The sequence below is a fragment of the Papaver somniferum genome, chromosome 10, assembly GCF_003573695.1.
Source record: "Papaver somniferum cultivar HN1 chromosome 10, ASM357369v1, whole genome shotgun sequence".
In the NCBI taxonomy this organism is placed as follows: domain Eukaryota; kingdom Viridiplantae; phylum Streptophyta; class Magnoliopsida; order Ranunculales; family Papaveraceae; genus Papaver; species Papaver somniferum.
Genome location: NC_039367.1, coordinates 145,385,969 through 145,411,373, shown reverse-complemented (window position 1 = coordinate 145,411,373; position 25,405 = coordinate 145,385,969). Strand labels below are relative to the sequence as shown.

General features: G+C 37.1%; 2 protein-coding genes and 1 pseudogene across 10 annotated transcripts; all 3 read left to right on the top strand.

Annotated features, from left to right (window-relative positions):
• Positions 1-1,308: 1,308 nt before the first annotated feature.
• On the top strand, positions 1,309-6,752 carry LOC113319346 (probable serine/threonine-protein kinase SIS8). Of its 4 annotated transcripts, none has more exons than XR_003345391.1 (9): positions 1,309-1,739; positions 1,837-1,890; positions 3,900-4,052; positions 4,408-4,571; positions 4,660-4,807; positions 4,998-5,117; positions 5,256-5,343; positions 5,770-5,956; positions 6,212-6,752. XR_003345391.1 is itself a non-coding variant. In XM_026567615.1 (8 exons), the coding sequence occupies exons 1-8, from the start codon at positions 1,425-1,427 to the stop codon at positions 6,382-6,384; spliced, it is 1,215 nt and encodes a 404-aa protein (XP_026423400.1). In that variant the 5' UTR covers positions 1,312-1,424; the 3' UTR covers positions 6,385-6,752. The 4 variants fall into 4 exon arrangements, 2 of the variants coding, with proteins under 2 accessions (XP_026423400.1, XP_026423401.1); XR_003345392.1 differs by having other exon boundaries at positions 5,770-5,885; positions 6,212-6,353; XM_026567615.1 differs by lacking the exon at positions 5,770-5,956 and having other exon boundaries at positions 1,312-1,739.
• A 7,726-nt stretch (positions 6,753-14,478) lies between these two features.
• Positions 14,479-19,003, top strand: LOC113318610 (heat shock 70 kDa protein 18-like). Of its 6 annotated transcripts, none has more exons than XM_026566796.1 (3): positions 14,479-14,861; positions 16,214-16,243; positions 16,788-19,003. In XM_026566796.1, the coding sequence occupies exons 2-3, from the start codon at positions 16,219-16,221 to the stop codon at positions 18,926-18,928; spliced, it is 2,166 nt and encodes a 721-aa protein (XP_026422581.1). In that variant the 5' UTR covers positions 14,479-14,861; positions 16,214-16,218; the 3' UTR covers positions 18,929-19,003. The 6 variants fall into 6 exon arrangements, with proteins under 6 accessions (XP_026422581.1, XP_026422580.1, XP_026422578.1 ...); XM_026566795.1 differs by having other exon boundaries at positions 16,196-16,243; XM_026566793.1 differs by having other exon boundaries at positions 16,058-16,243.
• Positions 19,004-19,841: 838 nt separating this feature from the next.
• Positions 19,842-25,366, top strand: LOC113316423 (annotated as a pseudogene).
• Positions 25,367-25,405: the final 39 nt, after the last annotated feature.

Here is a 25,405-nt window from a genome sequence, read left to right as displayed (position 1 = left end):
GTGATGATCAATCCTCTATCTGAACCAATATTTTTGCTCCAATCTATCTCAATCTCAAACACCTCAAGGCTTTGGAAAAGTGAGGAATAGGAAGAGGTGCCAATCTGTAGATTTATATCAATCTTTTCTTTGGAGGGAAATTTCTCTCTGGTTTTTCATCTAACCTGCAAACTGTTCGTATTTCGAGGGGAATTTTCCTTCAATTCTAATTTTTTTCTTTTTGATAAATGAAATTTTATTTAGCGCGTATGAAAAATTAGGGCAGCAAGATTTTTGGCGTTGTAGATGGAACTTTTGGTAAAAAAAAGTCTTATTTTCGATTTTTTTTAGCCACATGAGAATGACCCACAACAAAAACGTATTAATATAACCTCCACATAGGATGACCTCCACCCCTAACATTAGAGATGCTCTTAAAACATCCTCCTACCAAAAGTCATTACTCATTAATTTCACAAATTTTTTTACTCTCATGTGCACATTACAAAGAAATTGGTTAAGTCTCTCAGATTTAAAAATAATTTGATTTTATAAATATACAATATTATTCATGTTACATCCTTTATCATTTTTCGAACATTAGAACATCTCCAATGCAAGGGTAAAGGTGTTAAAATTGAATGACACCTAGGATTTAAGACTTTTTGCATCAAATTTCCATCTCCAACACAAGGGTCAAGGCCATAGAGATAGATGACATAGCTAAGTGGGGGTAATGGAGAAAGTCTAAATTAGACTTTCTTTAAGACCTTGGGTCTTAAAGCCACATCATCATTTTGTCTCTAAATTCAAATAAAGTTTATTAGATGATATCTTGGGGATTGGAAATCAACTTAACATAAAAAGTTTTACATTTATATTTTTTTGTCATTTAGTAATGAACTAATGATCCACACATAAGAACGTGTTAATAAGACCTACACGTAGGATGACCTTGATCGTTTGCATTGCAGATGCTCTTAGAGATATATAGTGTTATGATACCCAAACAATAAATATAAGAGACAAATAAGGGTATAATACGAAATATCATCTTGAAATTAGCATTCCATCTATTTAGCGGGACAAAAAAAAATGCAATACTCGGCCTTTATAATAACGATATTTTGGTAAGCTAATACTATACATTACGTTGAAATTTCAATGTGGATTGCACACCTGCCTCAAATTTAGTTCTCCTCATTTCTAATGTTTTTATTATTTTTTTCTTTCTTTTTGATTTCCTTACAAACTACAATTATTATACAAAGGTAATTAGTACGTAGAATTATTATTATATAATGTTCATAGATTGTGTCTGTAGAGAGATAAGCATATTTAAAATTACCGATCGTAAACAAAAACATAGGAGTATAAAATTAATGGAACTCATGGCTACGCAACTCAACTAGCATTGGCTACTTAAACATGGGAGTATACCAGCTATGGCTGCTGCTCTTTCCGTTGAAGCTCCCGTCCAACGCCGCAGCAGTTTGTCTGTCACCCCATGTTCTTCCTTTTCAATTTCCGTTAAAACTACACCTTTGCTTTCTAAAAACACAAAACCTTTGGGTACTACTGATCTTTTTTGCTTAAGTTCATCAAAACCAATAATAACTTGTCGCTCTTCATCTTCTGCATCTCCTATTACTGTTGTTAATGGAGAAATGGAGAGGATCAGTGTTGTTCCAGATGGGAAAGAAACTCGTCTTGGTTTACCAAGTAAAGATCGTAATTTGATTGGTGAAGATCTGTATGAGGTGATTATTTTCGTTGTGAATTTTCCCTTTGGATTTCTTTGATTCCTTATTCTAGACTTATTTCATGTCTAAAACCTCCTTTTCTCTTATGCTCAAGGACTCTCAACTCTCTGTTGGTGAAGTACATAATCAACAGTATGCAGCTGTCACTGTGGGTATCTTCCTCCTTAAGTCCTTATAATTCCATGCTCTAAATTTTTTTTTTTTTTTTTTTAATGTTTCAAGCATCCAAATTTCGTATACAACGAAATTCTTTTACTTTTGGAAATAGTTGGGTGATAGGATTTTTTTTGTCACAAGAAATAGAAATAGAAATTTCTTGATGTCTTCACAAGAAATAGAAATTTTGGATAGGGAAAAATCATATTCTTTCCTATTTATAATTTTAAACAAATTAATAAATAAACTATTAAAACCCTCTAAAAACTTTAGGCAGTGGTGTGGAAAACACATCTATTACACCTTGTTTTCTCATGCGATTTCATGGAGAAAATTTTCTTCTCTGAGTAAACCGTAGGACCGATTGGGGGAGAAGACAAATCATGAGCATGGGATGTAAACGAGGAATCTGATTAAGAGATTGGTGACTGGGGGGTGAGATTTTCTTTGACCTTTTTTTTTCCTTTTTCTTTGTTTAGGAATGTCCATGTCTCTGTCGCAATCGGAAAATCTGCTGGGTATTCGTTGCTAGTCCTGTTCCTTTTTAAGTTTTACTGTTTAATCATGATCCTGAAATGTTTAATTAGGTTTCCATTCTATTTATTTTGGTAATTTTCTATGGGGTTAAGATCTAGGGTCGGCAATTTTGATTTTGATTCAGGGGTTCTCAATTGGGTTTGCAGAACTAAGCCTTATTGGATTTCTCATCCTCTCTGTTTCCTTTCTTCTTTGGATTGATATTTTTTGCTGTCTGTAGTGTCTCTTGTTCCCATATGTTTTATTGGTGCTCCAATTTAAGAATTAGATGATCCGTCTGTTGTCTATATCCCCTAAATTGGGTTTGTTGTTGAAGTGCAATTAGGAATGTGTTTCTTCTAGAAATTGGGATAGTTTGAATGTTTTAGTTATATATGGATTAATCTGGGATGGAGTAATTTCTTTTGAAATTGTGGTAGTGATCAAATAGGAATTATGTGAGTTCTTATTTATAACTAGGGTTGAGTAATTTCTTTCGAATGTGTAATAATGATCTTCTGATTGTGTAATTTCTTTTCAACTTTGGTAGTATTCAAAATGGAATTATATGAGTTTTTTAGTGATAATATAGGATTATGTAATTTCCTCTGTAATTGTGTTTATATTGTTCTGCTTAGTGTTCTGCAGTTTGTTTTGAAAATCTTGTTTAAATTCTTTACCCAATCCCTTGCCGTTGTCCTGATTTGTCTCCTAATTTCTCCCTTGTTTTTCTTTAATGTTGTCTTATTCCCTGCTGTGTTCTTTTGGCCTTGTGTGGTTTAGTGAAATTGTTGATTTGTATTGGATTCGATTATTTAGGTTCACCTTGTCTTGGATAGAATTAACCATCTGTAGAAAGCTTTTAAGTATCTCCTAATTCTCTTATGATTATTCTTTTAAGGGCTTATTTTGTAACCTTCTCGTGTGATTAATTTCATTTTTACATGTTTTTCAAACCTTACCGTTGTCTTAGTTTGGGATCACTAGAGAACCTTACAACTTTATTTTGGGACCATACGGTCCCACCATGCATCAATCAAATTGTTATGGGTATCACCTACTCTCATGTAACCGCCGCTTAATTCTAATAATATTTCCATGCTTCAAAAAAAAAAACAACCTCGTTTGATCCTGGGGTGTTTCTAAAAGCTCGCAAATATACCTTCTAAACTACGTTAATCAGGATGTGTTCAATCTCAAACACCTCGCATGTCATTATAGCAGAATTGGTAGAGATAATTTCTTTTATTGTCGTTTGTGTACATTTAGCATTTTACCTACACGTTGTGGATGCTACTGAACCACCCTCGTTTGTGTATATTTAGCAATTTAAATAAATTGGTCTAGGAAATGTTGTTCACTGAGCCACCCTCGTTCATCAACAACCAACAGATAAAGACTCTCATGAATCCGTCAGACTACTTTGTGTTTACTTGATTGCACCCCCGAACTTTAGTATTCCCTTAAACTTTCTTTTTAATTCAGATTATAAAGAATGAAGATCTTGAAGAGGTGAGAAAACTTGGTTCCGGAACTTTTGGTCATGTGTATCATGGAAAATGGAAGGGTGCATTTGTCGCCATCAAACGATTCAAACCGAATTACTTCGATCGATCATCTGAGGAGCAGAAGAGATTGGTAAGAACTCTGACCGTTAGATTCAAAAAGTGTGACATTCTTTCATTGTCATCATGATACGTTGCTGACAAACCATATACTTATGTGTAATTTTACAAGATTACAACCGTGATATTGTGCACACATATGAATTATCATCCTATGATTGTGTGTGTGCATATGTGATCTGTCTTATTGTGTGCACATCCGCATATGTGTAACAATTCCAGTGAAAATAAATCAATTGCAGGGCTTATTTTCTGACTTAACAATTATCATATTTGTGGTGTTTCCGGTGGCATTTTTTATTATTAACAATTGTTTTTATGCTTTTCTATGCAAATAATATCTAACAAATAGCTCATTTTCCATCCAGATTGATGAGTTTTGGCAAGAAGTTTATATCCACTTTGAGCTTCGTCATCCAAATATTGTGGCTTTCTATGGTGTAATTGTAGATGGTCCAGGAGGTAGAATGGCAACTCTAACCGAGTTTATGGTGGATGGTTCTCTCAAGCATGTTTTGGCACACCAGGACAGGTAACTTGCTTGGATTATTCTCTATTTAGTCAGGTAAACTGGTTGAGATATGTTCATCTTATATGAAGTTTTTCATGAATATAATCAGGAAACTTGATAGACGTGAGAAGCTCATAATAGCTACAGATGCAGCTATTGGAATGGAATATTTACATTCTAAAAATATTATCCATTTTGATTTGAAGTCTGCTAATTTGCTAGTAAACCTGAACGATCCTTCAAGACCCATCTGCAAGGTGATACTGTTAGTTCTTTTGTCGAGTAAATTATTTTGTGTGGTCCATTATGATATTCTTGATGATGATAAAGAACGATATTTAATATATAAAAGAAAAATTATAGTCCCTCCGTTTCAAAAAGATAGGCTGGTTTCATGAAACCAGCCAGCCTATCTTTTTGAAACGGAGGGACTATGTATTATAATAGGTTGGGGATTTTGGGCTGTCTAAAGAAAAGGGAATTGCCATGACTGGTGGTCCAAGGGGCACATTAGAATGGATGGCTCCTGAGTTGTTGAATGGCAGCAATAGTAAAATTTCTGATAAGGTAAGCTGCTGGAGTACTCCCAAAATTTATCCTCGCGTGTAATTGAATTAGCACATGGTGTACAGTATGCTTCAGTATCTTTTCAGTTGTAGATATTGTTCTTTTGAAATGAGCATAAATTGTTTCTGTTGATGGCAGGTTGATGTGTATTCTTTCGGGATTGTGTTGTCTGAGATTGAAACTCGCCTAGTACCTTATGCATCCTTGTCTCGGCAAGAAATTTGTGGTATTCCTCTCCGACCCTATTATCCCTTTCCTTTCTTTCCTTTGAAGTATCCTATGTTTTTCATTATTGCAGAGCATTTATTCAACTTTACACCTGGCTTAATAAACATTCGCATAAGTAACAACTAAGCCTACTAGGGCTACCTAGCAGCCACATAGGCACATACTCTTTATGAGATGCATAAACCGACAAGATTTCTAAGTTTCAAAGAGGTTCTTGTATTTAGAGTGTTGGAAATTATTCAAAATTGGGATTTTCTACACTTTTTTTAAGCCATGTTTCATGGTTTCACGGAAGATAGCATATAATCCTAACCAAAACATCATTCAGAATTGTGTTTTGCATCATGTTAGCACTCAATTCAGTGGTTGATTTTGTTCCTAAATCCGATTGTACTTTTCTGACTGTTGATTTTGTGGGCCAAAGATTGAAAGCAATTTGGAATAATGGATGTTTTGGAACTTACACTATTAGACTTGGTCTTCCATGATATTCCAAGTGATGAGCTAGTGTTGAACTTGGAAGATGGAAGTCTTCTGCTGGTAGGCTTGCTCTTGAATGGCATTATCTTACAGTTGTACAACACTTGTCTTAATTTTGACTTTATACATAGGTAATTTCTGTCTGACCGTTTTCATGCATTTTCTCTCTGTTATCTTTCTTATGGAAGTTCCCTTTTTTTCTTTTGTCATGTTTCCATCTCATTATCATTTGCCCGTACTAATTCATCTGATTTGATAACTTTGATGATTTATTTACCAATTCCTTCGATATTTCTCTCAATCTTTTTTATACAAATGCTTTCCTATCATATTGTTCGTCTTTTATTTTATTTTTTTTGCTAAGGCTGTCCACATTGTTCATACAGATGGTATTGCAAGTAATAAGCTGAGGCCACCCATATCTAGCTTCTGTGACTCAGAGTACAGGAACTTAATGGAGGAGTGTTGGGCGATAGACCCCGTGGCTCGGCCATCCTTTGCAGAAATAGCTAGGCGACTGCGTGTAATGTCTGAAGCTGCTGCCTGCTGTTCCAACTAAACCTGATGAGTGGGAAGGATATAAGGAATGAATAGTGTCTTACTATTATAATCAGTGAGAAGATTGACTTACTCATGGTTAAATTGAATTCTGCTGTTTTGTAATACTACACTGCGGAAACACTCCTTTCTTTTCACTGCTTTAACTTTATTAGCATTCTACCTTGTTACCATTTTAAGAGTGAATTCAGCCACACGAGGATTCTAGTTTAGGTGCCTGAAGTTGATGAATCCCTCTTATTAGAGTAACTGCGAGTAGTTAAAGAGAAAATTCCTGTTAGAGCTCTTATATCTGTAAATTGTTTGTACCAATCATGATAAAAGTTGGATTAGGATTATCCGAACGTTTTTGGGTAATTCACCAGATAAGTTGTTACCAGAAAATAGATATTTGTAACTAATGTAAGCATACAGATACTTGCCGTCATTTTTCCTGTTAATTCTGCCAAAATTCCTTGCTAGGAATCAAAGATTGATAACTTGATAATTGAAGGATCTTTCACTTCCATATTCAGACATTTGATTTCTCTTGGAATTTCACCAGACGGTTGGTGTTAAATATTCCAAACCTTGGAACTCTTTCTGCAATATTCATTTCTCCAAGGAAATTTTCAGAAACAAAATTATGTCAGGCTAATTCCTAGGCTAGATTGAGTTGCTAAATTAGCCAAAAAGTATTGCAAATTAGAAAAAAAGTGTGAGAAAAAAATTAACGCTATGAAGTATCAGTGAGATTGAAACACGCTGAAGGTGTATGTTTTTAAGTACATATTTCTAATGGAGAGAGGAACGTATTTTAATTATAGGTATGAGACCTACACAAGTTATGCTGTCCCCACGTCCTATATTGTCCCCAAGAAGGAAACTATGTCAGCGTGAAGCGCAAATATCGACGGTGATTAACACTATGTTTGTTTACTCCTGACTCATCTGAGTCGTCTGGATCTGAATCATCTGGTTCTGAGTGAAATCACCTGACTCATCTGGATCTGACTCGATATGTTTGTTTTGAGTCAGATCTGACTCATCTGACTCAAAAAAATGTGAGTCAGTGATTTGGTCTCGTGAGTCAGGGATATTTTGTTACCTGATTCAAATGGATCTGAATCAGGGGTTATGTCTGAGTCATAGGTCGAGTCAGATCTGATTCAAAATGCAAAACAAACGGTCTGACTGCTGACTTGGCCCGAGTCAGAGATTGACTCATATCCAGACGCCGAGTCAGCTGCAAACAAACAAGATGTAAATTAAAAAGATGGTTATCCTACGAGTCCTACACCTACACGTCATGGCCCATATATATCAGTAATGCTTAAGAGTGTGATGAAGAGAGAGAAACGTGGTGTGATGTGATTGTTTCCAAAAATAATTGTCTTCGAGGGAAAATGATGGTGGTTTTGGAAATTAAAATTATGTAGCGCTGTTTGGTTGAGCGCTCAGCGTTGTTCTGTTCAGCGTTTCGTTGTTAGATTAGCAACGCCATAGGATTTAGGAGGTTGTCCTAGCTGACGTGGATGTCCAATCTAACTGTTAGATCACCAGATCTTGGCACTTCTATGTAGGGTCTCATACTTGCGGTACAAAATATGATTTGCTTCCTCTTGCATAACATATTAATCTGATGCGGATATAAACCAACAAGCAACAAGTAGCCAAGTAGGGAATACTCTCATTCCAGTGAATTCTTCGGTTTGATTAGCCTGGCTAAATTGGGGCCTATGCCACTTAATTGGGGCCTATAACTACATGACAAAATAGGGTCATTAGGAAGTAATTTGTAGAAACCCCTTATCCACTATTTATGTTAATGTCTAATATGCCCTTATTAAATTAGTGATGATTAATTAAGTTAGTATTAGTTAAATTAGTTAGTGTTTGAATTTGATTATAGTGTTAGGACTAGAGGAGAAATTCATTTACTCTTTTAAGGTTTGGAGGGAAAGAAGAAGTAGAGGGGAAAAAGAAAAAAAATAGGGTTTGTGATTTTCTTAGCAAAAATGAAACTTTATAGTGATGATGAAGACTCTAGTACAATAAAACTTCTTTAAAATAATAGCTTTGGGACCGAGAAAAATTATTATTTTATAGAGATTATTATTTTAGCGAGAAGAAATTTAACATGTGCAAGCCTAGTTCGGACTAAATAATTTTATTATTTTAGAGAGATTATTATTTTAACGAGTATAATTTTAAGAAGGTTTTACTATAGTGATGAAGAAGTGGGTGCATCAGATTATCATGATTTCGATCCTACAGAATTGGATAATTTGTTGAAAGAAGAAGAGGATGTCAACCAAAGAATGCTTGAGGATATTATTCAAGCACAGGAACAATTTCGTCGGGAAGAAGATGATAATGCTCTTAATAAACAGGTATGAATTGTAACGATCTAGAAACATGTATTTGCATGTCTCAATCGCCCAAAAAGGGAAAATAATTTCAAAACTTTAACCCGGAATCGGTTTATTCGATAGCACTACATAAACCGATTCTGGGTAAAATCCCAAAATTGGGTACATAAATCGGTCTTTGTTCATCACCATATGAACCGATTGTAGTAAATTTTTGGCGCGATGGGTACGTGACCAGAATCGGTTTTTGTTGGTGATGTTCATAACCCGATTTCTTCACTTGAATAATCACGTAATTAGACAATCGGTTTATTTTCGTGTATATGTAATCCGATTTTAAAGTTCCAGGAGAAATGTGAACAACAATCGGATTATATGACACGAGACATGAACCGATTGTGGACTTTGAAATTTTTTAGACAAATATTAAATCGGTCTTTATAGTGGCACATATAAACCGATTGCGAGGAATCGGTTTAATCGAGTGTAACATATAAACCGACTTTGAATCATCAACTTGTTGATATTTGTTGTAGATTGTCGTGGCGTTTGAAGAAGATCAATCCAAATTTGTATGTCTGCTGGGTCCTGATACCTCTTCCCACTATTTCACCTATTTGGAATGGCAAGATAAAAACGGTACAAAGCAATGGTTTATAGACAAGTGAATAGAGACCAAATGCGCCTTAGTTTTAGGCCGTCATTCAGTGAAGATCGTTTGTAAATTGTTTGTGAGAGAGGTGGAAAGCAAGAAAGTCACTAGGCAAAGGAAAGATTGTACGTGAAGAAGACGACAAGGGAATACATTACTAAATCAAAGAAGGATGGTTGCCCGTTTAAGATTATAGTTAATAGACCCAAGAGACCCGATGGTAGTAAGGTATACAAGTTCTCTAAAGTGATGAATGGTTGTCACAATCATGATGATCCGGAATCTCTTGTTGGACATGCGGCCGTTTCTGGGTTGAAACCACATCAATTGGAAACGGTGAAATCGATGAAAGCGTGTAAACCAAGTGACATTCTTAGGAAGATTAAGGAGGATGATAAGGATAACTTGTCCACTTTGAGGAAAATTTACACGACAAGAACAACCTTTAGGAGGAGGTCATGGGATGGTAGAGCGGTTATGGAACAATCTCAATGGTTAGCCGATCAACACGGATACACAATGAGGAAGCAAGTATTGGAAGGCAAAGTGACTCGCATTTTCTTTGCGCATCCGGAGATGATCAGGTTGGCACAATGCTTCTATCAAGTTTTGTTAATAGATTGTACATACAAGACCAACAAGTACAATATGCCGTTGTTAAACATTGCTTGCCATACTTCCGACAAGCAAACTTTCACGGTAGCATTAGCATGGGGGTTTATGGATCGAGAGAATGATGTGAGTTTTATTTGGATGCTAGGGACCTTGAAGGAGATATACCGTGGCGATCAAACTTCGAGGATCATAGTAACGAATAAGGACCAAACACTAATGAATGCCTTTAGAGTGGTTTTTCCGGACGCTCAACATTTTCTTTGCACATGGAACATACAATGCAATATTAGAAATAATTGTAGGGGTCATATCCAAAAGCCAAAGCCAAAAAAAGGTACCGCTCGTGAAAAGGCTGAAGATGAGCGTCTTCAAAAACTAACTCCGGAACAAAGAGAGGAGGACAAGAAGAAAAGGAAATCGGAGTATGAAGCGAATGGGTTACTCTGAAAGGCTTTTCAACATCATTGGGATTTAATAGTACATTCAATGTCCATGGCCGAGTTCGAATCCTACTTGGAGAGTTTTATTGGGCTATGGAAGGAAGATTACGAGAAGTGTGTGGTTTATTGCTTGAAGGAATTGTTGGATCCGTACAAGGAAAAATTTGTGTATGCTTACACGTACCAACACTTGCATTACAAGAATGATGCGACAAGTATCGCGGAAGGATCTCATGGACGTTTGAAAAGCTTGCTCCGAGGGAGCCAAAACACCGTGGTTACATTACAAGAAGCCATCCATGAATACACCAAGACCGATATCATCAAGATAACCGCTCAAATAGAAGAGAGTAGGATGAAAATCATCACAAGCTACAAGGAACACCATCGGTTGATTAGAAATTTAAATTATAGGATGTCTCACTGGGCAATCATTTCTATGATGAAGGATTACAAATATTATGTGGATAAGGAGATGGGGAGAAGAAGAATTGAATGCTCATGTATGACGATGACGGCCTTCGGATTTCCGTGTCGTCACCTGATCGCGAAGTACCAACAAGGAATTCCTTTTGAAATCATTGATCCGTTTTGGAAGAAACTTACTTTCAAACCACCCCCAACTGAAGAACCACTCTAATCCTTTGTGGACATGGATATTGGAAGGGAAATCATCGAGAAATTCGCAAAAAATAATGGCTTGGGAATAAAAGTTTTGATGTACGATTTAAAACTAGCCGCGACCCCCATATGGTACTGGTCGGAGAACCAACAGTGCTACCGCCGACGAGAAGACCACCTACCAACATGGATTGGAAGGAAGAAAAGAAAGAGTTTAAGGTTGCAATGAGTACGGGCAAAAACCCGTTATTGAGTCATAAAATAATCGTTTGTCAACATGAGCGTGAAGACGCTAAATATGAAGAGGAGAAGGTTCCAAAGAAAAGGGGTCGACCGAAGAAGGGGGAAAGCGGGACAAGTAGCGCACAAGCCAAGACAAATATTTCAAACGTTTCTTCACAAATTGAGAATGAAAAGGCACCGGCTAAGAGGAAAAGGGGTCGACCAAAGAAGGGAGAAAGCGGGACAAGTAGCGCACAAGCCAAGACAAATGTTTCAAACGTTCCTTCACAAATTGAGAATGAAGAGGCACCGTCTAAGAGGAAAAGGGGTCGACCAAATAAGGGAGAAAGTGGGACAAGTAGCGCTCCTTCGCAACATGTGGATCTAATCGATCCTTCTCAAGAGTGTCAAGCGCCAAACAATCTATCCGTTCCTTCTCAAGAGAGTCAAGCTAGTATAATACGAGTATCAAGGTTACGTGCATGGAAGGGAGAAACAAGACAAAAGGGTTCTATGGTGACTCTAAGGGCCGCTCTTGGTGATGGAAACACTCCTAGGGATGAACGAGGTAGACCTCATCGAACTTGCTACACCATATTCGAGGAGTATTACTCGAAACTTCCTGAAATCATTAAGCCCTATGTGTTATCCACCGACGACGTGGATGCGGATGAGAATTATGGTTATCACGTTGCGTCAGAACAAATAGGCCATATAAGTTTGGCGGGCGATGAGAACCTAATCCAATGTCAATACTTTAAAAAAATGATGTCCTTGCGCTTACAAGAAGACAAGGAATTTTACATATCGATGATGAAGGAAGGAAAAACAAGACAAGACAAAGAAGTGATTTTTGAAAAAATGGTTGCTAGAGTACAAGGGACAAAGGTGAATGGACCAATTAACCGAGATCATTGGATGTGTATGCCTCTATGTGGTCATCTCTTGGCGGAAACGTGGAGTTGCGTTATTCATCTATTTGGTAAGGGATCATGTTATACATATGCACCAAAATACACCATTTGAGATGAATCTCTTAAGGATCGTAGAATTGTTTTATTCAACCATAAAAACATACATTATATCGGTCTTAGAGTACGTGATGATTGTCCATTACCACCGGTAGATGGGTTTCATAAGTCTCGTAGGTCACCAAGGAGTGGCTAAAAAAATACAATCCCAACATGAGGCGATGGGAGGAATTGATCGTGCCGGATCAATTCGATGGTCTCCATTTGTTGGAATGAGTATTTTCCTTATCAGATGCTTATATTTTGTCGCTTTCTTATATTGTATTTTGCAAACTTGAACCAACCTTAATGAATGAAAGTGGTTTTCTTTTTTTGGGTAACTTGGGATCATTTATAGAAATTTGTAACAAAATCGGACTTCTTATTCATTTATATAGTCCGATTCTGGAGTTAGTTTGTTGCAGCTTTTCCAGAATCGGTTTATATGGAGGATAATGTAATCCGATTATTGGAAGAAAAGGGTACAGAGATATTTAACTAAACAATCGGATTACATATGGTCCAAAATGATCCGAACAGGAATCCTAAATCGGTTTATATGTGTATTAATGTAATCCGATTATAGTTGATGTTCATCACATCAATCCAGAATCGGTTTATGTAGGTTCACATTAAAATCCGATTAAGATTACAATCAGATTACTGGGCTGAACATATAAACCGATTCTGGGTGGATTTTTAGAAAACTTGATGAGTGAATTTTAAGATTTAGAGGTAAATCATTGTAGAGTATCTCTTACAAGGAATGGTTTAAAGGGATTTAACTCAATCACTTGAATTGTCTGTTTTTGGGTTTTCTTTTTACAAACAACAAAGAAGATTTTAATTGTTGTTTGTGATTGATTAAGATTTAGTTTTGGTTTTGATGGAAATTGAAAAATAAATTGAGTTTTGATTAATGATGGTTGTATTTGTTAATTAAGTTATGATTTTGTATTTGTATTTGTGTTAGAATAATTAAGGTTTCTTTAAGGGTTAGTTTAGTATTTTTTTACAATATTTTAGACACCCCTTATCATTCTCTATTGGGTGGATGAAGAAATCCATATGCCTCAAGTAAGTGGCATAGGCCCCAATTTAGCCAGGCTGATTAGTTCCTAACCTAACAACTACAGTAGAATTTCGATAAACTAATCCTCAATAAATTAATTATTTTGCTAAAATAATAAAATTCTCTGGCCCAACTAGGTTCGGATAAGCTAAATTTTAACTCGATAAATTAATAATTTTGCTAAGATAATATTATTTTTTTAGTCCCAAAGTTATAAATTTATCGAAATTTTTCTGTATCTGGAAGAGATTGTGAACCTAGTTTAATTGGGGGCCATGAAATTTTATTTTCCCCCCAAATTTTTCAGGGGTGTAAAAATCGGAAGATGATATACTATTTTACCCTTGATTAATTTTTTTTCTTCAATTAACGACCCTTCACCGACATTAACGACAGTTTAGGGTCGTCATATACATCATGATCAAAACAATAACGATTCTGAACTGTCATACACTAACGACTCTTTTTAGAAATTAACGACAGTCTATAACGACATTTCTAAAACATTAACAACTGTTTAAGTCGTCAAATGCGTAACCAAAATAGTAACGATCCTTCCAAAGGGTCGTCAGGGAATTGATCATTTTTATGACGACCCAAAATTGTCGTACATTTCCGCCATTAATGAATCTTCGACAGTTTAGAGTCGTCACTTAAACAGTCTAAACATTAACGATTGTTGAGGGTCGTCAATGAAATTTTTTAATACCTTTACGATTTTTCGTACTATCTAGGCAACAAAAAAGAAAAGTTAGACTAAAAATTGCAGACAAAAAATCTGAAAAAAAATATTAAACTCTAATTAAGTAAGATTATCACTAATTAATCAAATTTTAACTCTAATCATTTAGGGGCATTTTAGCCATTCAAAAAATATTTTTATAAGAGGTGATCCAAATTAGGTTATGGGGGTCTTTTTTGTCCTCTAATGCATGGCCCCAATTAATCCTGATGGCCCCCAATTAAGCTAGGATTGTGAATCCCATGGACGCACACCTCGCAAAGATTAACGAATAATTGACAGACGAACCAGGGTTGGCAATGTATGATGGTGCCAACATGCGTGCTACTAATCTCAGGGAGGGTGCCCTAATCAAAATTCCTTCGGAAAATAAAGCTTCTTCATCCGGGGCTTCAACTTTTTCAGCTGTGTCTTGGATTCTGTGCTGGAAGATGGATTCATGTGTTCATCTGCACTCTTCCTTCTTCTCCATGGTCAATCTCTCTTTCACTCATCTATTAATTCTGAGTGTTGCGTTCTTACTTAAAGTTGAGCATACGGGGGTGCTTGATTATTTGTTCAAACTATGGAAATCACCAGATTTTCCCAAATACACCTACAAAGTACAAACACAACCTCGACAAAACACCCTTCTGCTTATCACATCAAAATATTATTACTTACAAATCCTACACAGAAGACGTATTTTCACGGAAATTTCAATATCACAGAGTCAGGTGTAATGGTGAAAGCAATCAACTTGGAGGACCAAAGGTACTGTTTAACCTAATAATCGTCTTTAATATCTATTCATTATGTAAATTGATGAAATGGGTTTTCATAAAGTATCATTTTTTATGAGATTCCGAGCTTAAATTCTATGAGAAATGAAATTTTATTTGACTTAATTTGATTTGATAGACTGAACTCTTTTAGTTTAGCAATTTTAGGTCTATTTCTGTTGAGAAGCTATTGATATGCATAACTTGCAAGCTATACCTAGGCAGAGTCAGGCCGGCGATTTGACTATGTTATAACGTTCACAGCCTATTCGCACGTCTCTTTGTTTTACTTCAGTACCAGTAACTTGCCAGTATTGAGACTAAGCTAAGTCAAGGCTTTTAGAGGGCTCGTCTTTTTTGTAATGCTGTGGTGTGATGAAGTTTGCCATTAGGTCGTCTTAATTAGTATGAGTGTCAATTGCACGCTGTAAAAAGATACTGAAAATTTGAATGAACGGAAAACTGGGGAATAGGACACAGTTATGAAATGAGCCTAATAATTTTAATTAGGAAACTACTAGAAGGTGTCGGATTAGTCAGAAACATTAAGAGAAATTGTCAACTTGTAGAAACCATGAGTAACTGCCACATCCTTCAAAATTTGGACCATGGAATGTTCTAGTAAGTAAGGGACGTCACAGGCCATCTCCTGCTACATATTATATCTTGTAAACTGAATATTTGACACTGTATTGATCAATATTTAGTTGTGAACTTGCAAGTAAACTGAATATTTGACATGGTATTGAAAAAACGATATTCATATTATATTTAGTAACATATATGTAATGAGTAAACTAAAATTGTGAAGCAAAAGACCAGGTATTTAACTATTTATAAATATTTATTTGTGAACTTGCATCCGAAACAAAAGACCAGCAATGGGGATGATTGACCTGAAAAAAAAAACGAACACGCCCATACAGCTCACCAATTGAACTATTCAATCTTGCATATTTTTTTTCTTTTCTTTTTCTGATCAGAGAATTGATAAGTTTATTAAGGAGATTGAAGTACATAACAAAACTAGACCTCTCCGAGTAAAATCAGAAAAAAAAACATAACAAAACTAGTCAAAACTGTATAAGATAAGCCCAATTCTCTTGTCTAGTTTCAAGTCCGACTTTTCTTCTTTGTTGAGTTTGTGAATTGATTGAAGTTGTGCCATTACGATGACTGGGGCAGCAGTAGGAATAGATTTAGGGACAACATATTCATGTGTAGCAGTATGGGAAAACGGTCGTGTTGAGATTATTGCCAATGATCAAGGAAATCGCACTACTCCTTCGTATGTTGCTTTTACTGATTCTGATTGTTTTGTTGGAGATGCTGCTAAAAATCAAGATGACATGAATCCTACCAACTCCATTTTCGGTAAGCTTTCATCGTATTATTCATCTAAATTCATGCTGGTCATTATACAAGTTGTATCTTATATTATGGAAATATTTAGTTGTACCTAGTAAGATCATCGAGTTTTCATGATATTCCTATGGTTGTTCATGATCATATCGATTTGATTCATTAAACCTTGAGGAATTGTTTAACATAGCATCCAAGTTTGGTTATACAGTATACTCTTCCATAATTGTGGTTGATTGCTGAAGGGATTGAAACTCTCAATCTCAATATTGTGGGGAGATTGTTATTTATGCATGTCATGTATCATGTTTTTTTTTTCTTCTTAACATTTGCTTGATCTATTAGTCTAGATTGGTGTAGGGTGAATGTCCGACTTTATAATATTATGTACTAGAATCTCATGAGTTCGGTTAACCATTGTATTGTTATCACTATTGCTAGTTAATATTGTAAATATTACGAACTACTTGATGAGAGCGATAATATCATGAGCTTGCCGCTCTTAGAGTTAGGATCTCAAGATTTGTTTCTGAATCTGCTGATATGTGTTTTGTAGGTGTGAAACGTATAATTGGTAGGAAAATGGATGATACCCATGTTCAGAGTGATATGAAGCTGTGGCCCTTTAATGTCATTCCTGGCCACAATAAGAAACCCATGATTCAAGTCAAATATAAGGGCAAGGATACAGAGTTTTCAGCTGAGCAAATTTCAGGCATGGTTCTCACTAAGATGGTGCAAACTGCTGAAGCTTATATTGGTTCAAGTGTTAAGAAAGCTGTTGTTACAGTCCCTGCTTACTTTAATAATTCTCAACGTCAAGCTACTATGGATGCTGGTAAAATTGCTGGCCTTGATGAAATGCGTATCATCAATGAACCAACCGCAGCTGGACTTGCTTATGGTCTTCATATAAAGGCAACCAGTTTTGGTATGAAGAACGTCCTTATCTTTGATCTTGGTGGTGGTACTTTTGATGTTTCATTAATCACCATTGACGATCATCTCTTAAATGTCAAGGCTACAGCAGGAGATACCCATCTCGGGGGAGATGATTTCGATAACAGGATGATGAATCACTGTATCCAAGAGTTTAAGAAAATTCACAAGAGAGACATTAGTGGAGACCCAAAGGCTCTTAGGAGGTTGAGAACAGCATGTGAGAGAGCAAAGAGGGTCCTCACGAACACCGTCCACACAACCATTGGCATTGATTCCTTGCATAAAGGGATTGATTTTCTAACAGTCATCACTCGTGCCAGATTTGAGGAGTTGAACATGGATTTGTTTGAAAAATGCCTGGAAACTGTGAAGAAGTGTTTGACGGGTGCTAAGATGAACAAGAGCAGTGTTCACAAAATTTTGCTAGTTGGAGGTTCTACAAGAATTCCAAAGATTCAGTCTCTATTGCAGGAATTCTTTGATGGGAAGAAACTCTGCAAGAGCATCAACCCTGATGAGGCTGTGGCTTATGGTGCTGCAGTGCAAGCTGCTATTTTGATTGGCGTGGGAGATGTGAGGGTGCAGGACTTGGTGTTGGTAGATGTGACACCTCTTTCTCTTGGTGTTCAGACACTTGGGGGTGCTATGAATGTGTTGATCCCAAGGAACACAACCATTCCCACCAGTAGGAAAAATGTATATACGACCAACGTGGACAATCAGTCAAGTGTTAAGATTCAGGTGTATGAGGGTGAGAGAGCTAGAACCCTTGACAATAACTTGTTGGGTGAGTTTGTGTTAGATGGAATTCCACCAGCACCTCGTGGTGTTCCTAATTTGACAGTAAGCTTTGATATGGATGCAGACGGTATATTGAATGTGTTAGCCGAGGACAAGACAACAAGGAACACAAATAAGATCACAATTACAAACAACAAGGGGAGATTGTCAACGTATGAGATTCAGAGATTGGTCCAAGAAGCAGAGATATACAAATCAGAAGATGAGAAACACAGCAAGAAGATGTTGGCTAGGAACTCCTTTGAGAATTACACATACAACAAGAAGAGCACGGTTAGAAATGGATGTAGGCTACCGCTGAATGAAATCAAAAAGATTGAGGATGCAGTCGAAATTGCCTTTGGGTCGACTAGTGGTTCCAGTGAAGATAGAGTTGAAGGAATCGAATTCCAGGGCAACTTCAAGATCCCGAAAGACTATGCAAATTTGTATAAGAAGATCTCTGACGAGTATGGGCATATGGCAACTAAAAAAGTCATATCCAATGAGGCTATGTTGCTTTCATGTGTTACCAGTTTACTGGAGATCATCTCAAAAATGGAAACTATGCGTGGTACGGAACTGAGTGTAGGTTTGCTGGAGAAATGGGAAAGACTCATCACAGATGCCGAGATCTTGAAGTTCAATATTAAATGGTTACGTGAAGGATTCAATCGACTTCAGAACTGTTGGAAGTCTTCATTCAAGATAGATACAGAAGTTGAAATTGATAAACAAGTATTGGATGGAATGCAGGTGAAATATGCTGGCCTTTGTTCTAGAAAAGACAAACTTAATACTGAACTCTCAGAGGTAGAATCTCAGATACGGAAAGCCGAAGCGATGATTTCATCCAAGGGAGAAGCTATTCAAGGAAAGCTCAGTCAGAAAAACAAATTTGAGTGTGAACCTGTGCTGGGCATAGTGCTTGGACTGAATTTGTATATTGCAATACCAGAGACTTGTGGCCTGTAGAATGAGGCATCATATGTTCGATATTTTGGGTTACTGATGTTCAGTTGCTATCTAAAAGTTTTTCAGTCTTGTAAATTGGTTATGAGTAGTTCAGTAAATTTTTTGGCAGATAAAAGCTATTGGGATGGGTGGCCTGGAAAAATGAACACGCAATACACACCGGTTGCCAAAGCTTTCTGATGCCTTCACATCAAATGGCAAGGCCTAAACGGCTAAGCCACCCACCTCAAATGGAAAACAAACTTGGTCCTTTCCAAAAACAAATGTTGCCAAGTTGCCAACTCTATGACAAAATGCTGCACTTCACAAAACCAGGTGGATTGATAAAAGCCTGGAGTCATTAGGGGCGACCCTGAAAGAATTAGGGGCGACTAATAAGACAAAATAGGGTCACCCAAACCCGAAATGAAGCCATCCCTTATCTCTGAATTTTCGAAATGGCAATTATACCCTCCATACGAAAACCAGAACCAGAGCTCGTTTTCCACTAACAAGTACCGGGTTGAGCGAAGATAAACCGCATAACGATCTTATCTCCAGAGATGCGGCTAAAGTTTTTATACCGGCTGCCTGCAGGCCTGGATGCAACTACCGATTGTGGAGGTCAATTATACCCTCCATAATCGGTAGATAAAACTACAATCAGTAGTTTAATGTAGTCTGCTTCATTTTTTTCTAAGAAGCTCATAATCGGTAGTTATTTTCATGATTGGGTGTATTGGTGTACACAATCGGTAAATAATCTCATAATCGGTAGTGTATACAATCAGTAGTTAACTTTATAATCGGGCGTTAAGTCGTATATAGTTGGTTTTAGGAAACTTTTTCCTATTATTTGGTTTTAGTTTTTGGTGGGAGAGACAGAAAGAAGAAGAAGTGGGAGTTCATCATTTTTCTTATATCAACACGAAACATGGATGGGTATGAAGAAGAAGGTGAAGAACATAATGTTGAAACTTCACTACCGTATAGAGAAGATGATCCAAGGTATATGTTGAATGATCCAAACTTTTATGGAGAGGAAACCCTAGACGACGCTTTCATGGAGGAAACCGGAGAATCAACCGAGATCGAAGCTAAAGATGCATCTAACACATAGGTATTGTGTTAAGAAACTCATAACCCACTTTGTATGCGTTTGTATGAGTTTTTAAACGAGAAAAATCGATTTTTGCATGCATTGAATGCCATGAACTACCCAGAATCGGTAGATAATGTGGTTATATATCTACCGATTATCAATTACTGTGTAATAATATATCACTAATCGGTAGAAAAGGGAACATAGAATTCTACCGATTATGAAAAACCCCCAAATTGAAAATTTCAATTTGGGATAATCGGTAGTTTGGCAAATTTACATAACAGTCGATTGACAAAGTTGCCCCAAATACAGATTTTTCAAAACTTCAATTATTGGTTTGTTTCATAATCCATAATCGGTAGATTATGAAAATTTTTAAACCTCTGATTATTGTGTCACCCCAAAATCAAACTCCTCCAAAACTGTTTTTTTTTTAATTCTTCGGATCTCATAATCGGTAGATGATTTTTATTTTTCTACCGATTCAGTAATAATCGGGCGTATGAGAAATACAACTGCTGTCGATTATTCAAGATTATTCATACAGAAACCGTAAACTTTTCAAAGTATTTAATCGGGAGTTTATAAAATATATTTATCCTCCGATTGTGCATTGATCGGTAGAAATGTGATATCTTGTGCTTCTAATTGTAGTGGCCTAACTTGTTGTTATTGTTTGTAGGCTATTGTAGCGGTGGGTGATGAATTTTATTTGAGTCCTGATACTTCTCACCACTATGCAAACGATTTGGTATACTCATGACTACTCTTTTCTTTTTTTAAAAATAATATATGTTAAATGCTTATGCTTATGAGGTTTGTTTTATTATATGCGCATTTAGTCATTTAAAAGTAAGGAGGAAGCAAATGAATGGCTCATCAACAAGGCAAAGGAGAAGATGTGCGTGGTGGTTCAGAACCGTTGTGTGAAGGATATTCGGTTTGAAATGATATGTGAGCGAGATGGAGTGAAAAAGAGTCACGAGGGAAAGAATCATAAGTATGTAAGAAAGACGGAGATGAGGAAATACCGAACTCATACAAAAAAGATTGGATGCCCATTTAAGATTGTCTTCTATAAGCCCGATGGTAGGGAAGGTAAAGAGTGGAAAATTAATGTCTAAAGTTGCTAATGGTTGTCACAACCACGATGATCCCGATACTCTTATGGGACATGTAATGGTTGCGAAGTTAAAACCACATGAAATGGATACGGTGAGGTCTATGAGGATTTGTAAAGCGAGTGCGATCTTAAGTAAGATAAAGGCAAACGACCCCGACAACCTTTCTTCTTTGTCTACGATCAAGGGGGTCCTATCTACAATAAAAGGGACGGAATGAGATGGTAGAACGGTTATGCAAGGAGTGGTTAGCGGAGTTACATGACTACACATTGCGAAAGGAAGAAAATGATGGTAAAATGGTACGTATTTTCTTGGCACATCCTTTGATGATCCAATTGGCACAATGCTTTCATCAAATTTTGTTGATAGATCCAACTTAGAAGACAAAAAAAATATAACATGTCGTTGTTGAACATCACTTTCCACACATCCGACAAAAACACGTTTAGGATTGCATGTGGTTTAATGGATCACGAGAACGACGTTAGTTTTAGTTGGATGTTGGAGACGTTGAAGTCCATTTATAACGACGAGGATTTTCCAAGGGTTATTGTAACGGATAACGATCAAGCTTTAATGAATGCAATAGAGGTAGTGTTTCCGGAATCTAGAAACTTGCAATGTACATGGCACATTCAATGCAACCTCCTATCCAATTGAAAGCCTCATATCCAATCTAAAAAACCAAAGAAGGGTACTAAGAGGACAAAGGAAGAGGATGAACGTATTAGCAAATTAACCGTAGAAGAGCGGGAGGAAGAGAAGAGGTTATTTGAAGAAAAGTGGAAACAGGAAGGAATAAAGTGGAATTTATTTATGGAAGTATGGGACAAGATCGTGTTGTCGAAAACCGAGTAAATTTATGTGGTTAATTTGAAGAAATTTGAGGATGAATGGAGCACGGACTATCCAAACTCGTTGCGTGTAAAAAACAATGGTTGACACCGCATAAGGAGAGGTTTGTGTTTGCATGGACATATGAATATCGCAACTTCATGAACGAGGCTACAAGCATTACAGAGGGGTCTCATGGCCGATTAAAGAAAATATTATTCGGTAGTCAAAATGGAGTTGTGTCGATCCAAGAAGCAATCCATGAATATACCAATCGAGATCCCATAAATATTAGTAGGGGTTGTATACAATTTAGTGCACATAAATTCCCTATGTAACAAAGAAAGATTTCTTCTAAGGGGCGTATTTATAAAGTTTCAAGATGGGAAATAAATCACATGATGAAACAATGGAAGTTATATAGAGCTTACGATGACGAGAATACAGTTTGTATTTGTAAGGATATGATTGGAATTGGACTCCCGTGTCGTCATATATTGGGTAGGTATGTTGAAGTGATTGACATTAATGACATTCATCCATTTTGGAAGCAATTAAGTTTCACTCAAAGCGCCTCGGTAGTTGGTGGTCCGTTGTTCTTGGAGTCGGAATTGTGTGCACGAATAGCCTAACGTTACTCTACATCAAATGACACCAAAAAACAAATATTGATGCACAATTTGGATGAAGCCCTTCACCCTTGTTTAAGGGAGGTTGATGAACCTATTAAGAAAATATCGGCGGGTAGGCCGAACACCAAAGTGTCGAGGACCATCCAAAGAAAAGAGTTGAAAGAACATTTGTCTAAAACAAGAGATTGGTCTAGGCACGAGCATGTGCAAGCGAACTTGAAGATGAGCCGGAACCTAAGAAAAGAGGTCGTTCAATAAAATATCAAGGTGGACCAACCGCACTAAAAGTGAAATCAAAGGTCTCTACGGAGCCTTCTCGAGTAAGTCAATCCGAGGTGGTGGAAGAAGTTGCGTTAGTGGAGACCCAAACTAGCTCTGTAGTTGTTGAGCAAATGAGCGACTCGCAATAAACACAACCAGCAGAAATGGTGACTATCAAAGAGAAGTATGATACTCTTCGTTGTCCTTTGGATCTTTATGGAATACCAAATCGAACCACGTATACAATTATCGAAGAGTATTTGAAACAACCCCCTTCACTCATTTCTCCATTTGTTTTGTCCACCGACGAGGTTGATGGGATGGTAATTGTGGGTTTCACGTCGCTACGGAGCAAATGGGTCACTTTGACGAGGCGGTTATCCAAGATGTAACCCAATGCCAATATTTAAGAAATAAGATGGCGGTACAACTAATAAAGGATGGGGATTTCTATATGGAGATGATGAGGCGAGGAGATAGACACGACAAAGAACAAGATTTCAAAGAATTACTTGCGCGTGTAAAGTGCCGAAAGGTATTGAAGACAATCAGATTTCCTGTTTTAGTATTGTGGGGAGGGTGTTATTTATGTGTGTCATGTTTCCTGTTTTAGTTTTTTCTTAACACTTAGTAGTCTAGATTGGCGTAGAGTGAAGATCTGATTTTATGATATTATGTATTGAATTCCATGGGTTCGGTTAATGATTATATTGTTCTCTCTATTGCTAGTTAATATTGTAAATATTATGAACTGCTTAATGAGAGTGATAATATCATGAGCTTGCCACTCTTAGAGTTAGGATCTCAAGATTTGTTTCTGAACTTGCTGATATGTGTTTTGTAGATGTGAAACGTTTAATTGGTAGGAAAATGGATGACTCCTATGTTCAGATGATATGAAGCTATGGCCCTTCAAAGTCATTCCTAGCCACGATGGTAAACCCATGATTCAAGTCAAATATAAGGGCGAGGATGTAGAGTTTTCAGCTGAGCAGATCTCAGGCATGGTTCTCACTAAGATGGTGCAAACTGCTGAAGAATATATTGGTTCAAGTGTTAAGAACGTTGTTTTACTGTTCCTGCTTATTTTAGTTTTGCTCAACGTCAAGCTACTATGGATGCTGGTAAAATTGCTGGCCTTGATGAAATGCGTATCATCAATGAACCAACGGCGGCTGGACTTGCTTATGGTCTTCATAAGAAGGCAACCAGTGTTGGTGCAAAGAACGTCCTTATCTTTGATCTTGGGGGTGGTACTTTTGATGTTTCGTTAATCACCATTGACGATCGTATCTTTAATGTCAAAGCTACAACAGGAGATACCCATCTTGGAGGAGAGGATTTTGATAACAGGATGATGAATCACTGTATTCAAGAGTTTAAGAGAACGCACAAGAGAGACATTAGTGGAGACCCAAAGGCTCTTAGGAGGTTGAGAACAGCATGTGAGAGAGCAAAGAGGGTCCTCTCGACTACTGTCCACACAACCATTGAGATCGATTCCTTGCATAAAGGAATTGATTTTCAAACACTCATCACTCGTGCCATATTTGAGGAGATGAACGTGGATTTGTTTGAAAAATGTCTGGAAACTGTGAAGAAGTGCTTGACGGATGCTAAGATGAACAAGAGCAGCGTTCACCAAATTGTGCTTGTTGGAGGTTCCACAAGAATAAAAAAGGTTCAGTCTTTATTGCAGGAATTCTTTGATGGAAAGGAACTCTGCAAGAGCATCAACCCGGATGAGGCTGTGGCTTATGGTGCTGCAGTGCAAGCTGCTATTTTGATTGGCGTGGGAGATGTGACGGTGCAGGACTTGGTGTTGGTAGATGTGACACCTCTTTCTCTTGGTGTTCAGACACTTGGGGGTGCTATGAATGTGTTGATCCCAAGGAACACAACCATTCCCACCAGTAGGAGAAATTTATATACGACCAACGCGGACAATCAATCGAGTGTGAAGATTCAGGTGTATGAGGGTGAGAGAGCTAGAACCCTTGATAATAACTTGTTGGGCGAGTTTGTGTTAGATGGAATTCCACCCGCACCTCGTGGTGTTCCTAATTTGACAGTAAGCTTTGATATGGATGCAGACGGTATATTGAATGTGTTAGCCGAAGACAAGACATCAAGGAACACAAATAAGATCACAATTACAAACAACAAGGGGAGATTGTCAACGGATGAGATTCAGAGATTGATCCATGAGGCGGAGATATACAAATCAGAAGATGAAAAACACAGGAAGAAGATGTTGGCTAGGAACTCCTTTGAGAATTACGTATACAGCATGAAGACCGCGGTTAGAAATGATGGATGTGAGCTAACACTGAATGATATCAAAAAGATTAAGGATGCAGTTGAAATTGCCTTTGAGTGGTTATGTAGCAATGAAATTGGTGACATTGAAGAAATCAATGACAAGATGGATAAGTTAAAGAATGTGTGCAACCCTATCTTAACTAGGCAGGGTGGTTCCAGTGCTAGACCCAAAATCAAGTAATTCGATTAAAGTTGGATTAATCTACTACTTTTCTTGTGA

Coding starts and splice junctions, on each gene's coding strand:
- LOC113318610 (XM_026566792.1), top strand. CDS start 16,042: ATGACTGGGGCAGCAGTAGGAATAGATTTAGGGACAACATATTCATGT. Junction 16,244..16,787: donor TCCTACCAACTCCATTTTCG/GTAAGCTTTCAT, acceptor TGTGTTTTGTAG/GTGTGAAACGTATAATTGGT.
- LOC113319346 (XM_026567615.1), top strand. CDS start 1,425: ATGGCTGCTGCTCTTTCCGTTGAAGCTCCCGTCCAACGCCGCAGCAGT. Junction 4,572..4,659: donor GTTTTGGCACACCAGGACAG/GTAACTTGCTTG, acceptor GAATATAATCAG/GAAACTTGATAGACGTGAGA. Junction 5,118..5,255: donor ATAGTAAAATTTCTGATAAG/GTAAGCTGCTGG, acceptor TGTTGATGGCAG/GTTGATGTGTATTCTTTCGG.